General features: G+C 39.8%; 1 protein-coding gene across 1 annotated transcript in view; it reads right to left on the bottom strand.

Annotated features, from left to right (window-relative positions):
* FREM1 (FRAS1 related extracellular matrix 1) overlaps positions 1-21,558 on the bottom strand; it is a 60,003-nt gene extending 38,445 nt beyond the window's left edge. The window contains exons 1-16 of the mRNA XM_031609967.2: positions 21,312-21,558; positions 17,024-17,118; positions 16,264-16,565; positions 15,586-15,782; positions 14,602-14,925; positions 12,907-13,015; positions 11,475-11,606; positions 8,927-9,271; positions 8,162-8,304; positions 7,526-7,722; positions 6,267-6,357; positions 5,291-5,458; positions 4,639-4,847; positions 3,255-3,348; positions 2,434-2,686; positions 923-1,120 (exon numbers count right to left, since the gene is read on the bottom strand). Of these exons, the coding sequence (XP_031465827.2) occupies positions 923-1,120; positions 2,434-2,686; positions 3,255-3,348; positions 4,639-4,847; positions 5,291-5,458; positions 6,267-6,357; positions 7,526-7,722; positions 8,162-8,304; positions 8,927-9,271; positions 11,475-11,606; positions 12,907-13,015; positions 14,602-14,925; positions 15,586-15,782; positions 16,264-16,565; positions 17,024-17,118; positions 21,312-21,542 (3,088 nt within the window). The 5' untranslated portion in view covers positions 21,543-21,558. The remainder of the gene's footprint in view (positions 1-922; positions 1,121-2,433; positions 2,687-3,254; positions 3,349-4,638; positions 4,848-5,290; positions 5,459-6,266; positions 6,358-7,525; positions 7,723-8,161; positions 8,305-8,926; positions 9,272-11,474; positions 11,607-12,906; positions 13,016-14,601; positions 14,926-15,585; positions 15,783-16,263; positions 16,566-17,023; positions 17,119-21,311) is intronic.
* Between the last annotated feature and the right edge of the window lie 1,428 nt (positions 21,559-22,986).

The raw sequence follows: 22,986 nt of genomic DNA, 5'->3' as shown, positions 1-22,986 counted from the left end.
GCTGTTCAAAATCAGTTGTTACCTCTGTTTGTCAGAGCATTAATTACATGATAACTGTTACGAATTGCACATAATGAACAATTTCTCATGCACCACTGCTTAATTTCCCTGCTGGGACAATGCTTCATTTCCAGAACATTGCTTAGGTGATAGACTGTAAATTACAGAACTACTCATACATATGCTTAAATATTCTCTGGAATACAGAACATATACGTGATGCCTACAAACAAATGACATTGAAAATGATAAACATATAGAGAACACACCTTTAACAAATATATCTCATCCAAAACCTGTGATTAAATGGAAATTTCACTGTCTGTCCTGTTGTTGGGCTAAATGTACATTACCACGACTATTTATTTTTCATCTGAGTGTTTTTGATTCTGAAAAATACTGGCGAAAATGTGATTTCCTTATTAATTTGGTCAGTTACAGAGATAGTCTAGGATTGTCTTTATTCATCAACAGAGTATAGGAAATAAAATATTTCCTCCCTTGATATTTAAATATTTATTCAAACTAATACTTTGTTGTGTTCTTAACATGCAAAGATTGATGTAGAGTTATATTTTTGCACTGTATAAACCTAACAATTGCCTGAACCTAAGTTCAAGGATGAGATGTTGCTCAGTTTTATTCCAACATAGCTTATGTGTGCAATAGTACATGTATATAGATGGATAGGAGCAGATGCAAGCACTCTAATCTCCAGCCACATGGTTTAAGCATGCAGCTGAAGAGCCACAAGACATTACTGACATTTGTACTTGCAACTGAATTTGGCGGTTACACTGTACTAGCACAAGAAAAAAAATGGAATTCTGATTCAAAACTTTTACATGCTGATCTCAGCTGACTCTATCAGTACTGCATAGTACAGTTATAATAATATGCTGTAGTAGGAGGAAACTTTCACCAGTTGCAATAGATGGAGGTTGGTTGTCCACTGGAAGTACAGTGATGTTAAGGTCATACACTGGGAGTGGACGGTGAAGAGGAACTGGAGGAGGAAGAGGTCTATCATAACAGCAGTCTTTCACATCTGGGTCAGCTTCATCATCAGAAACAACAAAAGTTAAGATCTCAAAGGAAAGATTCAAGCCAATTTCCCCACCTGGAAAAAAAAAATTAAAAAAAAAATGTTGCATTTGAGAATAAATGTCTTACTGTAGGGAAATGAAAATTTATGAAGAAGAACCTTGTATACTGCTAGGAGAGTCTGCAGGCAGAAGGGAGACCAAAATGGCTTCAAAAAAATTATGGTAAAATGACTGGAAGCTGACAGCCCTTGCAAGAACTATCCAAGGGTGAGTGCAGCCCAATTCTCAGGCTGATACATTAACTACAAAGGGCAGTGACTCCCTGCCCCACATACAGTAAGTACTGGCAGCACATTTACCATGTAGAAGTTAGGGAACATGAAATACAGGCAATTGTGCCTGTGAAAGTCAGATTCTACCCCTGGTTGCCCTGCGAAGCACTGCCATAAAAACAGCATTCCCAGTATCTTAAGGATATTGAAGAAAAGTTTGTTATGAGTAGCCATAATCAAGTACTTCATTCTCTTCTCAAATACCAGCTGTTCATTTTAGACAGTGCCAAGCCTGAAAATATCACATATATTCCCCACGCTAGCACAAAATTACAGACTAATTACACAGAAAACCAGAGCCTTTGGAGGAAAAAAAAAAAAGAAAAAAAAAAAAAAAAAAAAAAGATTAAAGCTGTTATCATGGATGAGAATCCCTTTCGTGCTAATGAAAGAACCAAATTAAGCAGGAAAGGGAGTTAACCAGCCATTGAATTTTATGAGTAATTTTACAAAAAGTATTTGGGGATATTAAAGATAAAACCACAAAATGATGTATTTTTAGAATCGCCATTTCCTTGAAGAATCTGGAACAATTCTTTACCTTGAGGTAAAGATGGACTGTAATCTCTCCAAAAATGAGTACCTATGCAGACCGGCAAGAGGAGCAGTTAGCACCTCACGTTGTCAGCAGTTTTCTATTAAAATTCTGCATCCTCATACCAAACATTACATTACTTGAGCTATACACAATTATGGAATAAAGTCAAAGATTTCCTTAATGTCATGAAACAAATAAAAATACTGCATTTAGTTCCTGTTTTATCAATAATTTTCCTGGGGAAAAAAATCATATTGTATCTGCAGCAGTGAAAGATATTTTCGAGAATTATGATGATTTCATATGTTTGATCTACTTTAATTTTCAGTTCAAAAGGAACTTGGAAATGAATTGAAGCAGTTGGTAGTTTTACACCATCAGACCTGTTTCAAAACCAGCTTAGCTTTTTCTCCAGTCACAACACGTGGTTTCTCAGCAGCTCCTACTGCAACGATTTTGTGGATTTAGGTGAAGATTTTCCACCAACGCTGTCTGACCACCTCCCAGTCTCCCTTACCAGTATGCTTATAGGTGACTAAGCCAGAGATGACATCAGCCTGGGAGAAACGCTCCACAACAATTCCGGCTTTTCTCAGCACCCCCTGGGAGGGCTGGCGAACCAGCACGAACACCAGCTTCATGTCATCACTGTCTGCATCTGTGGCATATATGTACTCTGATGAGAGGACCACTTCTCCACCCTCCGGGCAGCGTACCACATTGATAAGCCCTGTTTGCATAACAGGTGGCTCATCATTCACAGGCAACACCTAATCAGAAAGAGAATTTAACATCTTTTATTGTCATTCCAATGAAAATCTGCAGTTTTAAATGTTTTGCTTTCTGGTTCAAACCAGCAACAAAGTGTTAGAGTCAGAATACACAGTTCACTCTGTGAACTGCATTAAACAACTGAATTAGGGCCACTGGTAAAATCCAACAACAAAAGTAAACCAAACTAAGCAGACTGTGTGGAGGAAATGGTACACTTCCTTTTGTCTTCAGTTTCTCAGTGAGAAAAATGAAAATCCACTGCATATCTTTAAATTGACTGCACAATTTTGGCAGTGATATTTATAGTTGAAGAATGAAAACTCCCTCCTATGTTTAATTACAGAGAGAATAATTCCGGGCAGAAGAGCTCAAGTTAAAGCAAACACAAATGCCCTTCAAACAGTATGACAAAAACTGGCTTTTACATTTGGCACACTAACCTGAAAGATGGTGTGAAAAAGAAAGCCTAACAAACCCTTGTAAGGGGATATAAAGACTTTCAGAAAGTAAACTTTGCAGTATTTCACATAGACAAATGCTCTCAGAAGTTTTCAACACACTGACCTTGACCTGCAGGGTGAACTCTAAGGAGTGGATGCCATCTGTGGCTGCAAAAAGGACTCTGTCTGTAAACGTCTCAGAACCATCATGCCGATAACTGGAAAAAAAAAAAAGAGCTAAATAATTTCACACAGACAAAGAAGCTGTGGTTTCTGGTCATGCCAGATAGTGCAGATCTCTCCAAACCAGAAAGCCAATTCCTGTGCAAGGTTACCTAGCTAAGACTTGGAGTTCTAGATCACAGTGGGTTCAAGGAGTTTGTGAGATATCTAGCATGAAGAATACCCCCAAGATAAGACAGTTACCAGCTAGGAAAAGTTTTCACTGAACCTCTGTCATCTGCAGTATGGCTGTTTGTGAGTTACCTATTAAAGAGGCTTTCTCTCTGCAGTACGGAGGTTGCAACGGACGTAAGGCCTATTTATTTCCATGAAAACTACAACAGATACAAAGAGCACAATAACACTGTTGGATAGAGGAAATTCTCAACTACTCAAACAATATTTTTCAGCATAGTCATGCTGTATTTTCACCAGCAATAAACAAGATCCTGCATACTGTACCACCTACAGACAGCCTCTCTGTGTTCTCATCTTCTGTTTAGTTTCCATAAACATTCAGGAACTGTCAATGAATGTCAGAGTGCCATTTTTCCCACATGGAGGAATTCAGTTCCACACCATTGTCTCATACACACTTCCATCTCAGATATCCTTGTGTCAGACTGCCCCTCTGCTGCCATGTGTCACACAGCAACAAAGTATTAGGGACTATTGGTGGGAAGCTTCTACTTCCACTGCCCTACCACCAGCATCCACCTCTGATGACAACACAATGCAATAGGAGGCAACAATTTAGGAACAGCCATTGTAGGACAGCCTTCTTTGACTAACAGAATGAAATAAAGTCAAGGAGCTCTAATTTTGCATGTATGTAGGAAGTCAGCATCCTGTTCTCACCACAAATACAGCAGCAATATTTGCATCTTCAGATTAATCAGTGTCAAAACAAGCCTTCTTGTAAGTCTGATAAACACGTAACTTCCATAAAAGAAGAAGCTTGTAAACATTGCCCTCTTCACAAGAGCTATATGGCTGAACAAAGAATTGCCTCCTCACCTGCACAGGGCAGTATTTTATAGAGAAACCTACTTACATCTGGCCATGGCAGCTCCACTTACTGGCCACACCTCTGCTCAGACACCACAGTGACCATTGTGGTCATCAGGTTCAACAAGTTTTGGCTTGGAGCAACACTATCTGAGCAGTGCAGTGGTGAGCACTACCTGCTGTAGCCTCCACACCTTGATCTGCCTCTCCACAGTGGTCTTGCTCATCTAGCCAGAACACTCAGCTATCACGAGAAGAAAAGCAGCCACTTTTCTAACCTGACTGCCAGGCTACGCAGGTCCCCGCAGGAAAGCTTGTCACCCTCCTTCATGGGAACACCATCCAGCTCCACTGCCCCATGCTGAGGCTGTTGCTGCAGGAGGAGGAAGAGATGTTCCTGTTTCGTGTCCACATCAGAGACCAGAATGTGTGCCTCTGTGACAGGGCTCAGGCCACCCTCTTCCACCCTCAAGTGGCTTGTAAAAACCTGCATGGAGGAGAATGATGAATTGATGTTTTCATCTTCAATTTTTTGTAGTACTAGTTCATGTGACACCTTAAAAGTCAAAATGCCAAAGGCTGTACTCTTTTCTGCTGTGTTGGAAAAACATAAGGAATTTGCAAACAATATGTGCTGATATATATATACATCCTGATCTGATCTCATTCAGAATCCTATAAGCAATTAAGGAGGGATATAGGACTTGTGATTGCAGCCCTTAGCTTACGTGTTGCAAAAAATCACCTTGCACTCTAACCAAACATTGCCTTCCTCCTCTGCCCCAGTGAAGTCAACATGCCAGACACTGAAACCCTTTCCCATGGAAGATTTTTCTTTTAAGTCAGTCCAGTCAGGAGACTTCCCTACATTTCTGTTGCTACCCAAAGCCATTTCCAAACTCTTCACCCTTTGCCTCTCCATCATCCTACCTTTGGGGCTTGGTTGTCCACAGGAAGAATGGTAATATTGAAGCAGATTCCATACAGAGTGCCACCATGCTGATTGCTGACAGAAAATACAAACTGGACTTGCCGAGGATTGGGCCCAATGTCCTGCAGTGGGGGCATGTAAGCAACTTTCATATAGTTCACAGCGTGCTGCAAAAAGTGAAGAGGCGTTCACATAAGAGGAGAAGATGGGTGTAGCCATTAGCCAGGACGTTAAGAACTTATTTCATCCCCTCTTTTGATGTTACATGAACTTTCAAAATTTATTCCATAAACTGCTTACACTCTTTATCTACTGCCAGTTCGCAACATTCTGCCCACCAAGGTAGGGTGCCCACACAGACAGGCCAGTGAAAGAGACTAAAATAATCACCAGAATCTTCCATTCAGATACACATACCAGGCCAGAGATTCAGGCCAGGTAGACTCAGGTAGACTCACCACTGCAGTATTACAGTGGTCACCACTACAAAGCCTTAACCATTCTTCATGATACAGAACAGGACACGTTAACAATATTCCAAAAAAAGACATCTGTCAAACTACAGAACAAAATCCTGAAAAAGAGAATGTAGGCCTGTTCCAGCCTGTTCCACAGCCACCAGTGGAGACACCAAGGAGAAACAGAGAACTGTCAGGGCTCCATTTCTGTATTTTGTGCACTTTTTTTCATCTCAGCATCATAAAGAAGCCAAATTCAGCCCATCCTAAGCAATTGCAACCCCTAGAGCTTTCAGATGAAGAGTTACATTTGCAGATATGAAGCATGATGAAAATTTGTTTTAAAAATTGGAATTGAATTAGCAAGAATTTAATTAGCTCTTCTAAAGCAGTGTTCATGTAATAATACTGCAATTCACTTTTCACCTCTTGTTTTCTTATCAGGAAAAAGCTGTAAGTGTGTGACTGTTCTTAAGAGTGTTTGGTACCATTTATACTACTTTGTAACACAACAAACCTGAGTAAATGACCTCAGAGCAAGAGCAGCAGGATCCTTGACCAGTTTGGGGATGGTGTCCACCATAAACAGCTTCCCAGCATCGGAGTGGCTGTACAGAAACATGCATGTTAGCAATACTAAAGAACAGGAAAAACAGCAATCACGAAGTTTAGTCTTGTGTTTCAAATTAACTTCCCACTCCCAACTTCACTGAAAGGAAAAACTTTTTCTTTCTTCTATCTCTACTATTCTTCAAAGTTTATGATAGAACATTCACACATGTGAGTCTTTCAGCACTGTGAAAAAAATTACTGCATACCTTATAAGCAAGCACTGGGATTTCTGCTGATGTGACTCTGCACATTTCAGCTATCAGCTTCAGTGCAACTGGGCCTATTTACACACCTGCAGTGCTAGCCCATCACACTCCCAATGCTTACATGCCTGCAACTATCAGTATGTAAAAAAAATGAAATTATTCTGTTTCTCTTTCATCTTACAACTTCTCGAGTCAAGTTTGACCAAGCCATCTATGCAATGAAGACAACAGCAGTGCCTCTGCCTCATCAGCTGGACAGGGAGCTGTCTAAACACCATTCCCTCTGCTACTTACTGGTTCTTTGTGGCTTGAGGTCAGAATTGCAGATGTTGATCTGCAGCATAAATCATACAGCGGTTTAAAATTGTCTGTTTAGCAGATAGTTGTCAATGCAACTAACTGCAAAAATACATTTTACCAAACAGTGAAACAGCTTCAGCAACACATAAATTGCTCTTACAGCCATTTACCACATGCCCTTCTTGTGCCCTGGAGCATGTCCTGCCTGCCATTCTGCTGCACAGGTTCCTGATCCAGGACCTCACAACACTGTGGCAGTAGTGCACTGCCTAGAAATAGCTGTAGCACCTCATGTTCTCAGTCTGGGTAGCTCCAGGTAAACACCAATCTATTCATTACTAAAGCTTCTGTGAACTGTATCCAAGGAGATATAGAATCCAACTGTCCAGTGTAAAGTGCAAACCTGAGATAGAGATTTCAGGTGCATTTCTTCTTCTTTCTTGCTAAACAATGCAACTATATTATTCTGTGTATTATTCTGCTGCTTTTAGCTCAGCCTTAAATATTGACAAGAGATATGCATTCAGCTATTATCACCCGTACTTTAAGCAAACAGTTGGAAATCCTGAAATACAGGCATTCTGTCACCACTGAAACTGCTACTCTTACAAGAGGCTTTGCTCGATCCCACCTGGAAGATACAGCAGGCCACACCTACCCATGCACACAAGAGAAAAATGGGGAAGTGGTTATGGTGTACGTGAGTTCCCTATCATGCTCTTCCATATCTATAAAGTGGAGATGTTTCTTAGTTAGGTAAGCAATCTCAGTCTCCTTAACAACCAGGTGACGGGTCACTCCTGGGGCTTCTCTGGGTAGCTGATCATCCACAGGTATAATGTGCACCATCATCACCTAAAATCAGAAGATGGCAAAATCAACAACTGTTCCCTTGATGAGAAAGTGTCCAAGCAATAGTTTACACACTTGCACACAGAAATAACTATATCACTGGAATACGAGATACACGACACTCAAATCTCACAGCTCTCAGCACTATTCCTTTTTTTCACAAGCAATTCTAGATGTTCAACTCCTGGGTGGAATAGTACATTCACTTTGGCTTCAGGAGGGCTGTTTGGTTTGTTTGTATCATCTCTGAATCTAATATTTTCAGCATTTAATGTTACAGTTTGGGAGAAATTCACTGAGAATAGACAGAGAGCATTACCCCATGAAAAACAAGTAAGTGAAGAAGTATGGTTGATGGCAAATAGGAGAGACCTATCCCAGTTTTATTTGAAAATCTTGCAGAAGTTGAAAGTTCCCTCCCAGAGATGGTTCAATGTCATACCTGTGGCTCTGAGAGATTGGGAGGGTCATGGCTATCACACAGTACAAACTCAATAGAATCTTCAAATACTTCTCCTCCCAAATGATGATAGTAAATTATTCCATTAAACAGATCTCTCTGAAGAAAACTGCTGACAGGATACCCTGTTTAGTTAAAGAATATATCTTCTATTCAATTGTGCATAACTTTAATCCTTCATAAATACTATCCATTACCAGTGCAAGTAAACAGTGAGGCATCATGCCTCTTTTCTCACTCCAGCTAAGGCAAGATCTTTGAAATGTTTTCTCATTGTCTTTCACATTTCCTGCAGATCATCATTTTCATTTCCATGTCATTCAGTAACCATTCAAAAAATGAAGCAACACAGCAACTGGCTAACAGCTCTATGTAGAGGATAAAAGAATCTGCATTACAGGCAGACTCCACAGTCTAACACAGGAATTCTGAGCTCAGTTCATCTACTAGCTTTGAGCCTTGTAGATAAAGTATCTCCTGACTAGCTCAGTTCCTCTTGAGGAAAAAAAAAACCAACCCCCAAATTGGAGAAATAGATGGAAAACTTATGTGCTGAATTGTATTCAGACACAACTTTCCTGGTGCAAACATAGACCAACATTAAAGAAAAGTGAGAATTTGCACATGTAATAACAAAAGTTTAAAGTTTCCATGATTCAGCCTGAGCTGAAGTTAAGTCATGTTTAATACAGTTTAAAAAAATGAGAGGAAAAAGAAAATTGTGCTATTGTGGATGTGTTTCGTTACCTATTAAGTTTGGCCCTGGTTTCTTCATGATTTCTCCAGCCTGTGGTGGCTTGGTAATATTGAATACTATGTAGTCATCACTGGAATCCATGTCAGAAGCTTGAAGCATGAAGCCCTGGATCAGGATTGTCTGTCCCTCCTGTGCTTCAATTGCCACATTGCTGATAAGAAATGGAGGGCTGTCATCTTTAGGGAGAATATTGATTGGAAACTTATGGCGAATACTATGCAGGCCATCAAAAATCCTGAACACCACAAAATCCTTTGTGGAATCACTGTCATCATGATGGTAGTAAACAACTCCAGTCTCAATATCAGAAACTGAAAACATGAATCCTTTTCCTCCTGTCAAAACAGTAGAAACAAATGCATCACAAATGTGTAGAAACAAACACATTATTCTACTGGAAATAAGTTTGCAGATATCAGAACAGTTAAGAATGCAGAATTTACAACCATAGTAGCGCAGAAAAATCTTCTAAATGTGTACTGCATTAAGACAGTTCAAGATACCAGCAATTTTTAACTATGACTATTTTCACTTTAATTTCAAACTGCTTACTTATCAGGACACTTTGCTTTTATTTCAAGAATCGAGGATGCTGTGCTCTGTAATTACAATTCCTTGTTTCAGTGAAAATAAGAAATTACATTTGCGGCTCTTGGTTTTTTTCTCTGCAGATGATTGTGCATGAAAGAGACTATGGGCATTTCACTGAGCATGTTATTCACTCATAAAATATTTCAGGCAGGTTAAAGAATATATCTCAAAGTTTTGTGAACTCCCAGCTGATGCAGGAACAGATGGTATACCAAGGGCCTCTAAGGAAAATATTTTTGGCCCTCCAAGCTGTGTGACATGCACAGAGACACCCATAGCTGCAGGTGCATTTTCACTCCCTTTGTTCCTTACTTGAAGAGAATTACAAGTAGCTTTTAGGGTGCAGTGATAACTATTACGTCTTCACCAAACAAAAACCTGTTAGAGGTGACAGGAGGCAGAGAGCAATACCATGTATTCCTCTTTCTCTCTTGGGGCTTTTGCCTAGGACTGGCATTACAAAACCTGGTGCATGAGCACTCAAAGCACCGCACTGATCACACTGCAGTTGCAGGAATCCCTGCTCTGATGCAGTGGGTGCTGGCTCACATCAGATTGTCCATGGTCCACCTCCTACATGAGCTCCTCTGGAAATGAAGGCACTGAGAGCGTCTGCTTATAAGGTGGCAGACAGCTGGTCACACAGACCCCAAAACTGCATGCCAGGAGTTTCCTAAGATGAAACATAATTCATATGTCTCAGTAGTTTCTATTTCTGTCAAATTCTATGCATCGCCTTCTTCCTTTATTAAAATAGTTGTTCTATGTTTCTAGGCTGTACGTTTTACTTTAAAACATTTAACCATCAAAAGCCAGCATTAAGAGTGGCAGCATCTTTCCACCTTGCTAACAGCAGTGATTTCTCTTACCTAACTGTTTTATTCCCAAAGAGAACAGCACTGCAATGACTCATCAGACTGCAAAGCAAAATCAGTAATAGTGAAAATGCAGAGGGCTAGAAAATTAGAAGTAATTTAATTGCCTCTTTTTTCAAATAAGCTTTTAAACTGACAGAAAATAGCATCCATATCTAAATGTCTTCTGTATTTGCCAATGAATCAAAATCTCTCATTACTCCTTAACCATCCTCGGTTGGCAAAACATAACACATGCGTTTAGCCTAGGCCATGCCTGCTCTATCACAATGATTGCTTTAAATTTTCAGCTTTGGGATTCAGTTGAAAGTTCAGAAAGTAAAAATCTTAAATACATGCTTTTGTTGTTGTTGTTTGGGTTGTCGTCTGTTCTGATTTTTGTTTGTCTGTTTGGGGTTGAGTTGTGGGGTTTTTTTGTTTTGTTTTCAGCTGCACAGCCGTGCCCGTGCCTACTGCGGGGCTGCAGTAGAGGAAGGCCGTCAGCAGAGGGAGCGGAAGGCTGCCGGCACGCCTGCCATGGGCAAGGCCTCTCCAGTGCTCCCTCGGCTCCTCTGGCTGCCTTCTCCCGAAGTGAGAAGCGCCGGAGCAGCTCTCCCTCTCGTGCCCGTGGCCTCCTTCCTGGTGCAGCCCGAGGACATACACAGCCCCGCTGCCGTTTCTCTGATTCTGCAGTGCCAACCCAGCACCGCCTCTGGGGAGACACCCGCAGGACAGCTGCTGCCTATGGTCTCTTACAGCGCCGGGCTGAATTCTCGCGCAGCAAGGAAAATAAAACCAACTGCATGTATGAAATTGGCTTGTGGGAAAAATACCAAGCTTTTTTTTCCCCCGCTTAATGATGGAGACCACATAAATGCACTGTTTGCCAAAATGTCTATGCTATGCAACTGATTTTCCTTAGGAACCCGTGAACTTTCAAAATTCCTGTTCTTTCCTTCTGCACCTTCATTCCCCTGCACATCTGCTTCTCATGCATATCTGTTGGTGTCTCCGTGACCATCACATGGTCTGCCACCAGTCATCGCTACGGAAGGTATTTCCAGGACCCAAGTGTAAACAAGAATTTATTTACCTCTCACTGTGAGCCGCCCATGCTGTAAGCCATCAACTGTGACCAAGCGAACATTTTGGATGTCATCATTGTCTACCACTTGTAGGTGCTGCCATGTGATGGGCCGGGATTGCCCTTCCAGGAGGCTGAGGCCTGCAAGCAGCAGAGTTATTTCACAAAAGCATCACTCAAGGTTGCTAGTACCCCTCTCTAAACATTTCTGGAGTCAGGAAAAAGTCATGCTTGGTTGCATCTACATATCTGAGACAGACATCTCCAGAACGCCTATAAGCGTGATACCATCTTCTCTACTGTTACCTTTACTTTAGTCAGTTGCATTTAAGGAATTTATATTTCAGAGAAACAGCATATTCTGGTTCCCAGTTACCAAACAGACCATTTAGAATGATTTCTGGACATCTGTGGAGATGAAAGTATTGTACCTGAGGTCTCACAGTGTCTGAAGCTGGGCACTCCATTTCTTAGTGAGTCCGAATTTGAAAATTATATTGATATTCACAATGGAGAACAGTATCTCTTCTTTTTATTTGGACAGCCATTTCAGGTGGAGTTTCACTGAGAAACACAAGGCCTCCTTTTCTCAAATCCTATCCTATTCCACTGCAAAGAGATTGCACCTTCTCTGGTGATAGCTTCAGACTTGTCTGGCCTTTGCCTTTTGTGGCTAAATATCAGTGTAAATTTTAATGTGAATGGAAGAGTCTGTCCCTTCGCCAGTGGGAAATTATAAACTTGTTTGAATGAGTTCAACATTTGTAGGCTTCAAATTGTTGTTGGTGTCCCATGCTCTGACCTGTGTTCCCAGACTGTAATACAAAAATGACCTGCACAAGTCAATCCTTCCATGCCATATGGTGGTTGTTTTTCTCCTGCATGGTATAACGTACATTCTGATGTCTGTTTTCCATATACTCACTTTTTAGCACTTGTAGTTTCTGTTTCCAATTTTCATCTATACCCAGCTTCTTTCTATTGCTTTACCAACCCATTCCTGTTCAGATTTTGAGTGAGCATATCTTTCTAGTTCTTCTGCTCATTTTTTTGAGATTTCTACTTAGAGCAGTACAGACAACATACTATTCTACAACCTTTACTCCATCATATATTTGTCTTTATTATGTAAACTCTTTTATGTCTTGTTCATTCTTGGAGAAAATGCTGTATACAAAAATCTTGATATATATATATATATATACATATATATATATCTATTTTTTTTAAACTACTTCTTTATTTTTCATTTCAATTAAAACATTTGAGTTTCTACATTTTCCCCAAAAAAACAAGCAGAAAAAAAGATAGATGTACACTTTTCACTTAGTGATCCTTCAACTCCAGATGCAGAACTGAATTTTATAGCTCTGTCAAGATTTCCTGTGTCCAAAGTGTGATGAATTCTGTAGCAGAACAAACTGAGGAACAGAGATCTCACCTGTATTCCACGAAACCCGAGGAGCGTTTGTATCTGCGGTTCTAATAGAAAGTTGCACTATGATTGGTAAACTCCTCTCAAAGTAGAAGTCATGAACCTCAACCTCCAGCTGTAATATAAGCAGACAAAGAATTTATTGGCAAAAAGAGCCTGAAAAACAACTGTACCTCAAAACACATGCAATGGGTTCTTCTCTGAGAGATAAATCCTAGGAGAGTTAACATCAGATAATAAGTTAAAAAAAGAAACTTGATTTAGCTTATAAAGTGTATTTGAGATTCTGTACTTGATCTTGACTTCAATGTTCTTCCCAGCAAAAGATGGGAAGGATAATTTGCAATGTGTAGCAATCAATTTTAAATACAGATTGGGATACAATTAACACAGCAATTAATATAAGACTTTTTAATATCAATAATAAAGGAATAGGGCTTTTCCCACTTTTTAACACCTAAAAAAAAAATGGAAGAAAAAGTACAGACTGGCAAAGAGAAACAGATTTTAAAATTTTATATGTATATATTTAAGCATATCTATCAAACTGTTCAATGGCCTAGAAATTCTTAAATCTGCAGTGAATTCCAAAAGCAGAATGGTGAAGATGTGCTCAGAGAGCAGAGAGTTTGGTAAGATGACAGTTCCTCACATTAAGGAAACAGCAAAAAGGCAGCTCCTCTGACAGCTGAGGTTAAAAAAGGCAAGTTCTATCAGCAAGAGATGCCAAATTGTATCACATCTGCTTTGCTTTCCAGTTTACCCTTTCTCTGGATTATCTTCCTCTGATGTCATGTTTCTTTGGACAGCTTCATTCATTTCATTCATTCACAAAATGTTTTGGTTACTTAAAAAATAAAGCATCACTGTCCCTGAAGTGGGAGATACTCACTTTCAGCACTCTGTGGCAGATCTGGAGCGACAAACATCACTTACAACAAAAGTGGAAAAGGTAGAAGTGATGCTCTGTTCTTCCACATAAAACATAAATGTGTTTCTACAACCTTGGCCTTACACACTTTGGCACTGTCTACTTACTTACTTACTACAGACGTGCACCAGCCTACTCTCACTGTTTCTGTCATATTTTCAGAGTTAGTGACATAGTTTTAATCATCCTAGCAGGAACTACTAGGGACCCCTTCATGCTATCCCTACATCACCACTGCTGCACTAGGCTGTGAGATCCAGTGGCAGTCCTGACCTTTGTCTGCCTTCTGTGGCTTTAGGTACGTGTCTAAAGAGCACAGAGTTCACTACTGTCATATAGGCATAAAACATAAGTGGAAAAAGAATAGCTGGCCCTATCAAAGCTCTAGAGTGTTGCTAAAAGAAGAATGATGCTTCTATTCCCTTCATTAAGTAGGGATAATAGAAATAATAATTATAAGAACAACAGATGAACAAGAAGAAAAATACTGTTTAGACGTTCACTCGTGGAAGGGTTACAAGTCTTTTGAGTTCAAAGAAATTACTTAAGTTGTGAGCAAAGACCTGGTTTGCATTCTACAGGTAAGCTGATATCAGTCATATCTGAATCTGGTAAAAGATATTGTGTGAGAACCTGCATTGCGTACAGTTAGAGAAAGAATATTTACTTTTTCTGGGAAAAAAAAAAAAAAAAGGAAAAAAAATAAGTGTTTATTTACAGCTTATAGAATTTTGAGAAAAACAGAAAATATTCAGGCATCACACTTTTACCTCATAATTCCTCTTCTCTGTGTGGCTGTTGTTTGGAGGCTGATAAGCAATAAGCATTTCACTGAGATCTTTCCATGTGAAGGAACCAACAGGCTTTGTGTGGTCTGATAGGTGAGTAATGAAGCCTTGCAGAGGTGGCTTTGTAATGTTGAACACCAGCAGGGACTTTGGAGTTTCCTTGTCTTCAGCATCAACTGTTGTGGTTGTAATGGGAGTTAAAATAAATTGGTCTACTTCCAAGATGAACTTTGTCATTGGAACAGCTTTTGGTATTTGATTGGGCATAGCACTTTTAATCTGAATAGGGAGCCACGCATGCTCAGTCTACAACAAAGAGAAAAAAGGAGAACTAAAAAGGATGAAGTGAAGCAAACCAAGTAAGTTCAGTTTTCATTACCTTCACATTGACAGTTGGGACACTTGTTAAAGTGATGTATTATAGAAGAATTTAGACATCTTATTGAAAAAAATGCCCAGAGTAAATCATTTTGACCTCAGTAAAGGTCTTCTGTGTTCACTCGTCTTATTAGTGTTCTTAATTCTGGGCTGAAACAACATACCTAATTTAATGAGAATTTCATGAATAATTTTACCTGACAGAGGTATGTACATGATCCATTAATTATTATTAACTGAATATGTTCACACAGCTCTTAGCTTATTAATTACTATATATATTGAAGTCAGTGCAGTTCATGCTCTGTAAAGATGTGGAATTATGCCAGGGTTAATTTTTACTCCTAGTCTAAACTACTTAAGACTACCAGTAAACATCCACAGTTGCATCTCTGTAGCATGTTGTCATAATACATTTAATCTCTCCAGCTGGCAACAACAACAATGAAACACCCACGAAAGCCCAGTACGTATCTTAAAGATGAAAGGGAGCAACAAATTTCTTTCTTTCTTTCTTTCTTTCTTTCTTTCTTTTTTTTTTTAAATCAGGAAGACAATCAAACATTGTAAGGTTGCATAAAATTCTACCTTGTGCAGAGTTTTGCTTCTGCTGTCTGTGAGATCCAGCCTCAGTGGAATATAATCAATATCTGGCGAGCGAGGGTCGAGGTGCTGATACCGAATGCCCTTCCTCAGAAACTCTTCGCAGCTCATTTCTGTGTTATGGATGACTCTCAGTCCCAACACACAGCTCCCGTTTCTGCACTGCCGGCCTGGTCTGTGCTCTGTAATCCAACAGAAGCCATAGAGAAACAATTAGCCGAGCAGAAATCAGTGTGGGAAGCCTGTTCTTAGGGCTGAACTAAGCCTGACAAAAAGCCAGTGTGATGACTGTTAAGATTCCTTTCCCATCCTAACTCTTCCTACAGGCTTTTGTTCTTAGCAGAGATCTTTCTGCTCCAGCTTCCCTTGGGGAAGTGCTACCTCCAGCAATTCCCGGTGCTGTTTGTGTAGGGTTTTGGCACTGCCAGAGTCATCACATTGATCCACAGATCAAGGAGCTAAAAACCAGATTCCTGTTTGGGAATTACTGACCATTGGTGAACTGAATTTTGCCCAACACAGACTTCAGTTTGCAAGACAGCTCAAGCTGTTCATTAAACTTCACATGACCCACTCTTACCCAGCATGTCTGGAGCAAACAGCAGACTTAATCTGCCAGGATTCTTTGAACCTGCTAATACAAACAACAAAAGTACATCATACTAGGGCCAAGGAGGAAGCTCTGTGGTTGATCCCCTCGAAGCTGTTCCTGCTGCACGTCTCCCAGCATGAGCTGGCCATGAGCAGGGAGGTGGGTTTCTGAAGAGACTATGGAAATGGTGCATTCCAAATTTATCTTCCTGTTGTAGTCAAAAGTGAGAATGTTCTTGTCGATTGCCCTGGACAGACCGTAGTATTCAGGCACCTCCAAAGCTCGGGAGCGCATTTTGATGATGTTACAGTCTGGCTCAAGTAACTGTACGTGGAGGGTGAATGTTTCTAGAAATGTTTCATTTTCTGTAAACCTATGGGTAATAAGAAAAAAATAATTGCACTTCATCCCCTTTCTGATTCTCTTCGTGAATTTGGTGTTAACCCCACTTTCTAAACAAAATTACTTGAAGCCTTTTCTCTCTTGTGCACTCAAACCCCAGATCTCCAGAGATATGAGATACAGCTGCTCACCTCTTCCTACTTGTAAACAGATTTTGAAAAGGAATAGGTTCTTTATTGTGTATACTGTGTATACTCAGGGACGCATGTCCCTTTTAGCAGTAAAACGCAGAACATGCTGTGCTCTCAAGTACTGCTGCCTCTTTCAATAGCAATCAGAAAAATCACTGGTTCTTCTGTAATGAACAAAAACCGGGTAACAGCAAACACATTTTCACATTCACATTTTTGTGTATCTGAAATGCACTGCAAATAATGTACTTGAGTGCTGTGTTGTGACAACAAAGTATGATGACCCAGTGCTGCTTACCTGTACAGCCTAAGCATGACTGTGTCTGCGTCTAAAATCGGACAACCGTTGTGGGTATACTTGACTTCATTAAGGTGAAAGTGACAGTCAAAAACCTATGCAAGAGAAAGAATAGACAAGTACAACGCTATTGAGGAAGCTAATTTCACAACTTCTGTTTCACTTCTCTCTGGCTGTCAGGAATGCATTGGCTTGGGGAAATCTTTAATCTTCTGTTTATCCACCCATTCTTTGGTCTCTCAGAGAAAGCCAGAACAAGCACAGTAACTGGGGATGCTGGTGCTCTGCCATAAGAAAGGCATACCAAGGTGATTGCTTCTTGCCACCGCTTCCCTCCTCTCTCCTCTAACTCAGTAATCAGGTTGATCACTCACTTCTCTGCCATTGCAGACTGTGGATGTATGGATGCCTCTGTTTTCAGGACAAGAACTGTTTTCAGTTGGTCTGAACTGCCAGCAGTTCCTGCAGAATTGTATCGAGTTTAGTTTGCTTTTAAAACTGCTTGTGACTGTAGCTTCATTATATAGTAAATCCTATTATTAGATTGGCCACTATAATTGGAATACAACTTCGAGTCTGTGAAATTTTCCTGTTGGAAACTTTGCTACCTTGGATGTTTTTGGAACACTGACTTTGTACCTGCAGCCCTCTGCTGGATCAGATGACGTTTCTCTGTACCATACCAACACCCAGTCTAATCCTGTGACATAAAAGCAACCAGAAGTTCACATCAAATGTGCACTAACTAATTTAAAAGAGATTAATTCTTATGCCACACCTGGTATGAATAAGATTTGAAAACTTGCCTGGCCACTGTACAGCTTGTGCATAGGCAAAGGATGCTCAGATTTTGTATTTGCAAAAAGAGCATGTTACTGTCAGCAAGTATTAATTGTAGTAGCAAGTATTAATTGTAGTAGCAAGTATTAATCAGCAAGAAATTAATCTCAATCACATTTCTCATGTGATTTCTGGTGAAGTTTAATTTGGTTTTGATTCAGTTTTTAAGGGCAATACTCACATGTGATTAGTTCTTCCATGGACTAAAATAAAATCTGTTCACTAATACTTCTGATGAGGCCATAACTAATGAGAACTAACACACAGTTGTCAGACAAACAACAACTCTTTGCAGAAAACAGAGATAATTTCATACTACCAAGCATCTCTTAAAAATGTGGCTTGCTTTCTTTAGCTACTTCTTCCCAGCCACTTTGAGGAATGGTAAAATGTAAAGGGCATTCTGGTGAGATTCTAAAACATTAACTGGAATTGTGATAAATTGAGAAATTATTTAGATGCTCTGTATTTGAACATAAAAATGAAGTAACCTTATAATGGAAACAGGAAAGTTCTAATTCTATGCAGTAGCTAGATAGAAACAAAGGCTGGTAGTTCTTACATTCTTCAGTGTGAATCCACGAAACAGCCAAGATGCCTGTCTGTTAATTGCACATTAATAGTTAATTTAGAAATTAGGGTTTATCTTCTTCTTATTACTGGAAGTGTGCATTTCCACTAAAGTTATTCTCAGAGTCTCAAGATATGTGATAATTTTTGTATATTTCATGTGATTTTAAAAGGTGCTGCCTGCTTTTATCTTTTATCAAGAACTACATTCTACAAAGTCATTTTTTTCCAGTAAGTAATGAATTAGTTTTATTATCGGATACATATACATGAATTTACCACTCTGTTTCAATTGGCTAAAATGACCTTGGGCCAATCCATAATACTGCACCAAGGAAGACACAGTTGGTTTTTTTTATTTGTTGGAATTGCTTAGAGAAAGAGGACAAGAACAGCTCATGAAAATCTGATTCACATATGGTGAAAGAATGTTGTGGTTGTTTTCAAATATCACAGAGACACTCCTTATTTTTCAGAACTTGGGAAACAATATGTGTTTTCTTGTTTTTCCTTTTATCTCTCTTTCTTTGTGCAAGATAATAAAACATGAAAGTGAGAGGTAAGTAATGAATTAGGTAGTCATAAGTGACATTATAGGAAAAAAGATAAGCAGTTAGAGGTGTCAAGTGGTCAAGTTAAACAAAAATACAAATTATATAGAAAAAAACTGCTCATATTATAGCTCCCTGCAGTTCAGTAACATCACTAGTGAAAATCAGTGTAGAACCCTCAAGGTCTGTAGGACTTTTCTGACTTGTAGGCACATGGCAATCAGATATTCCTCCGATGATACAACCCTGTCCATATCAGAGGAGACTGCCTACTACTGAGGAGCTGGTAACTCATATCAGATAATAGATTTCTTTTTTTTTTTACAAGACATCATTATTTTCCCCTCTTAATTGTCAACAAGGGGGTAGAAAATGAAAGACCTTTCCACAAAAGTCTGTTAACACTGATTATCTTATATATGTATAAGACTCAATCTGCTTTGCAAAAAAGAAACATCTGTTTTATGTTTCCTAATATATTCTCCTTTTATGAACAGCCAGCTCTAACTGTCTGTAAACTCAGTGGGTACAACAAAGGAGATCTGAATCATCTCCTAATTACCACCAAGCTTTGTTTTTTTCCAGTTCAACTGCTTTTAGATTACAAATTATAATTACATTGTCACACATTCCTAGAACATTACTCACTTTAATGACAGTAAAACAGATGTGATCAGGGATACTTTCCCACTGCATTATTTCCTGATAGAAGGAGCATGAGTGGCAACAGGTAGATAAGCTGACTTGGAAGCATACTGCAGTGGTCCTACCTCCAATAGGATGCAGAAAGGAGAAGGCACTTTTCCTAACTTTTCTTGGGACTCAGGACAGGACACATGGAGGGGAGGCATCCCACACCACCAGCCTGGTACCCCACATCCTCCTGCCCAGAAATGCTCACCCTTTCAGGTGAGGTACACCCACAGCCTCCAAGAGGTTAGAGACCTCTGCACAGGCACAGACTCAGCTGCGCATTCTCAGCTTGGGACCATGACAGAACAGACATTTAAAAGAGGTTAGTCTGAGAGCAGAGGAAGACAAGGACCGCAGGTATATCAGAAAGTAAGTTGTGATGCATACATATCTCCTGGAGACTCTGGAAAATGCTGACTCTGTGCTTAAAGCATGCTAGGTTACAGAGGAAAAGTGGCTTTTTCAAAGGTCCTATTGCACATTAGTAGCTGAGGCAGAAATTGAAAGCAAATTCAAGCACACAGTTAACTGCCCTGCATTCAAAAGTGTTCTACTGGCAAAGAGGCATGTAAGTCTCTCCTGTTCTTCTAGTGGACAGGACTGGACCCGGGAAGCGGAGGGGGATAAAGAGCCCTGCGCTTACAGAAGCTCTGGGGAAGATTCCCAGCAGAGGTCCTGCACCTCCTGGGGCCAGGCTCTGGAGGAGAAAACACACTGCACTGCTCACTGTCTGCTGCTTTCCTTGGAATAGAAAGTGCTGGTTTGCCTGAAGTAATCATGGTGCAAAATGGTGCAAAAAAGAAAGTCGACAAGCAGGCCAGAAGCTTTGAAAAACCTGAGATTGGTGATTCTGCATTGTCCTTGCAGAAACCACCAGAAACCTGAGAGGAAGTGAAAAACTAAACATATACCAATGTGTGGAAGTGTATGCTTAACAAAACTTTTCAAACACAGACAAAAGCTGTTGGGTTATGTTTCATTTTAAAATCATTAATCTTCTATCTCTACTGTTACATTTTCTCGTCAATTACTTCTAATTCCTTCCTCCAATGACTTAGATGGGGAGATTTTTTAAGCAAATGAGTAGCAGAACGGTGACGTATAAAATACATTTCATCATTCCCACAAGCTCAAAATTTTAAAAGCAAACAATTTTTTAAAATATATTTGCCATATGTTAGCAATTTGGCTGTTGCAGAGCAGAGCAAACAATACTGTACACAATGTGCTTATTGTATGTGATGATTTTTTTCCTAATTGTTCCCAAGGTAGTGGCTTTGTGACTGAAATGCAGAATGTTCTAGCTGGTTATGCATTACCCAAGGGGCAGTGGATACTGCTATGGTAGAAAAACAGGCAACTGTGAGACTGGAAGATGTCTCCTAACCCAAAGTTTTGAAATGCCCATTCTACATTAGTGAAAGAAAGCTCTGACCAAAATCATTTTTATACATTTGTGATATTGAACTCAGCTTTTTTTATTTCAGGAGTGCTATTTTCTGTCAGCTGGCTACTTTTAGTTAAAAAAATGTGAATCTTATTCACACGGAACATTCAGATTTTTGTGCTTTAAGCAGAACCCAAAAGGAATTATGTAAAGCAATATTCAGAACAGCAAAACAGGGCCCAAATACCTGTGGAGTTAGCTTCCCAACCCTTTGCGTGATTGGCTCGTTTCTCACAACTTCGACTTTGCACACATCCTTCTCTCTGGGGATGGAAAACTTGAGGTCATCTTCTGACAGGAAAACAGACTGTCCCTTCATCACTTTAATGCCAAGGTTGACACTTATAAAAGAGGAGCAGACAACTCTTAGGAGAACAGACAGCAGTAGCAACAACCAGGTTTTCTCAAAGGACTTCATACTGTGAGGCTACGCCAGCTCTTTTCTGCTAGTGGAAAAGTTCTTGACAAAGGGAGTCTTCTCTTCCTCCTCCAGCAAACGCTCACTGTGTAATGGAGGACCAAAACGTCAGTCACAGGTAAAAATGTACCACGTTTTCTATTATAATGCACCTTTTAACTGCAGTTTGAACAGATGCCTTTCAAAATATCCTCAAGTTTTTATAAAACTCATTGGTCAAGCCTGAGAAAAAGACGAATGTTCTCTCAGACCACTTTTAATGTCTGTAAATCCTAAAAATAAACAGAGAGGGAGAAATGATATAAAGTATTGAACGCCTGTTGAAAACAAACAAACAAACACACTTCCTTATCATTGCTTTATAATTGCAATTTCAACAAGCAAATGAACTTTGCCTTTGAAGACAATTATTAAGTATGCATTGCTCTGAAAATTAGCTTTGTACCGATGAGACTTCTATCTCAACAGATCAGCTCTCAATGTGGATTTCAGGAACTTAAGCACATAGAATCATTTGCTGCGTGGGATCCTCTGCTATGGGACATTTTTATTGCTGGACCACTTTAGCTAAGCTAAATAGCATTTTAATAAAAGAGTATGAGTATCTGACTAATTTCAAAGTACAGAAGGGAGCATTCGTTTGGATTCAATGTAGCTGAATGTAAAATAAAGGAGGTGTGGTCCTCTGTTAAATACATTATCATTTTGCCATTTAATGGTGGGAGATGAAGAGGGAGGAGGCATTTAACCTTTAGTTTAGAACACATTCGCTGTACCTCACTATTTTTCCTTCTACAGTGACTATTCCTGCATGTCAACAGAGACATATATGATGTTGAACTACAAAGCTAAAGTATTTCTTTTTCAAAAAAATAATAATAAAAAAGATATAGTACTCCTTTTGAACTTCATTTGACCAAAAAAAAAAAAAAAAAAAAAAAAAAAGTAGTAATAAGGAACAATAGATAATAAGAGAGAAAATAAAATTACACAAAGGCTCTCATACCCAGAACAGTGGAGCTCTTGGAGCAGGTCCAGAGGAGGGCCACTAAGATAATCAAAGGGCTGGAGCACCTCTCCTCTGAAGAAAGGTTGAGGGAACTGGGATTGTTTAGCTTGGAGAAGAGAAGGCTTTGGAGAGACCTCATTGTGACCTTCCAGTACTTGAAAAGAGCATATAAACAGGAAGGGGAATGGCTGTTTAAGAGGGTAGATAGTGCTAGGGCAAGAGGTTTTAAACTGATTTTAAACTAAGACAGGGGAGGCTTAGGTTAGATATTAGGAAGAAGTTTTTCACACAGAGGGTGGTGACGCACTGGAACAGGTTGCCCAAGGAGGCTGTGGATGCCCCATCCCTGCAGGCATTCAAGTCCAGGCTGGTTGTGGCTCTGGGCAGCCTGGTCTGGTGGTTGATGACCCTGCACGTAGCAGGGGGTTGAAACTG

The sequence above is a fragment of the Phasianus colchicus genome, chromosome Z, assembly GCF_987193195.1.
Source record: "Phasianus colchicus chromosome Z, bPhaCol1.hap1.1, whole genome shotgun sequence".
Taxonomy (NCBI): Eukaryota; Metazoa; Chordata; class Aves; order Galliformes; family Phasianidae; genus Phasianus; species Phasianus colchicus.
Note: the sequence above shows the minus strand (reverse complement) of the source record. Positions and strands in the feature narration are given on the sequence as shown.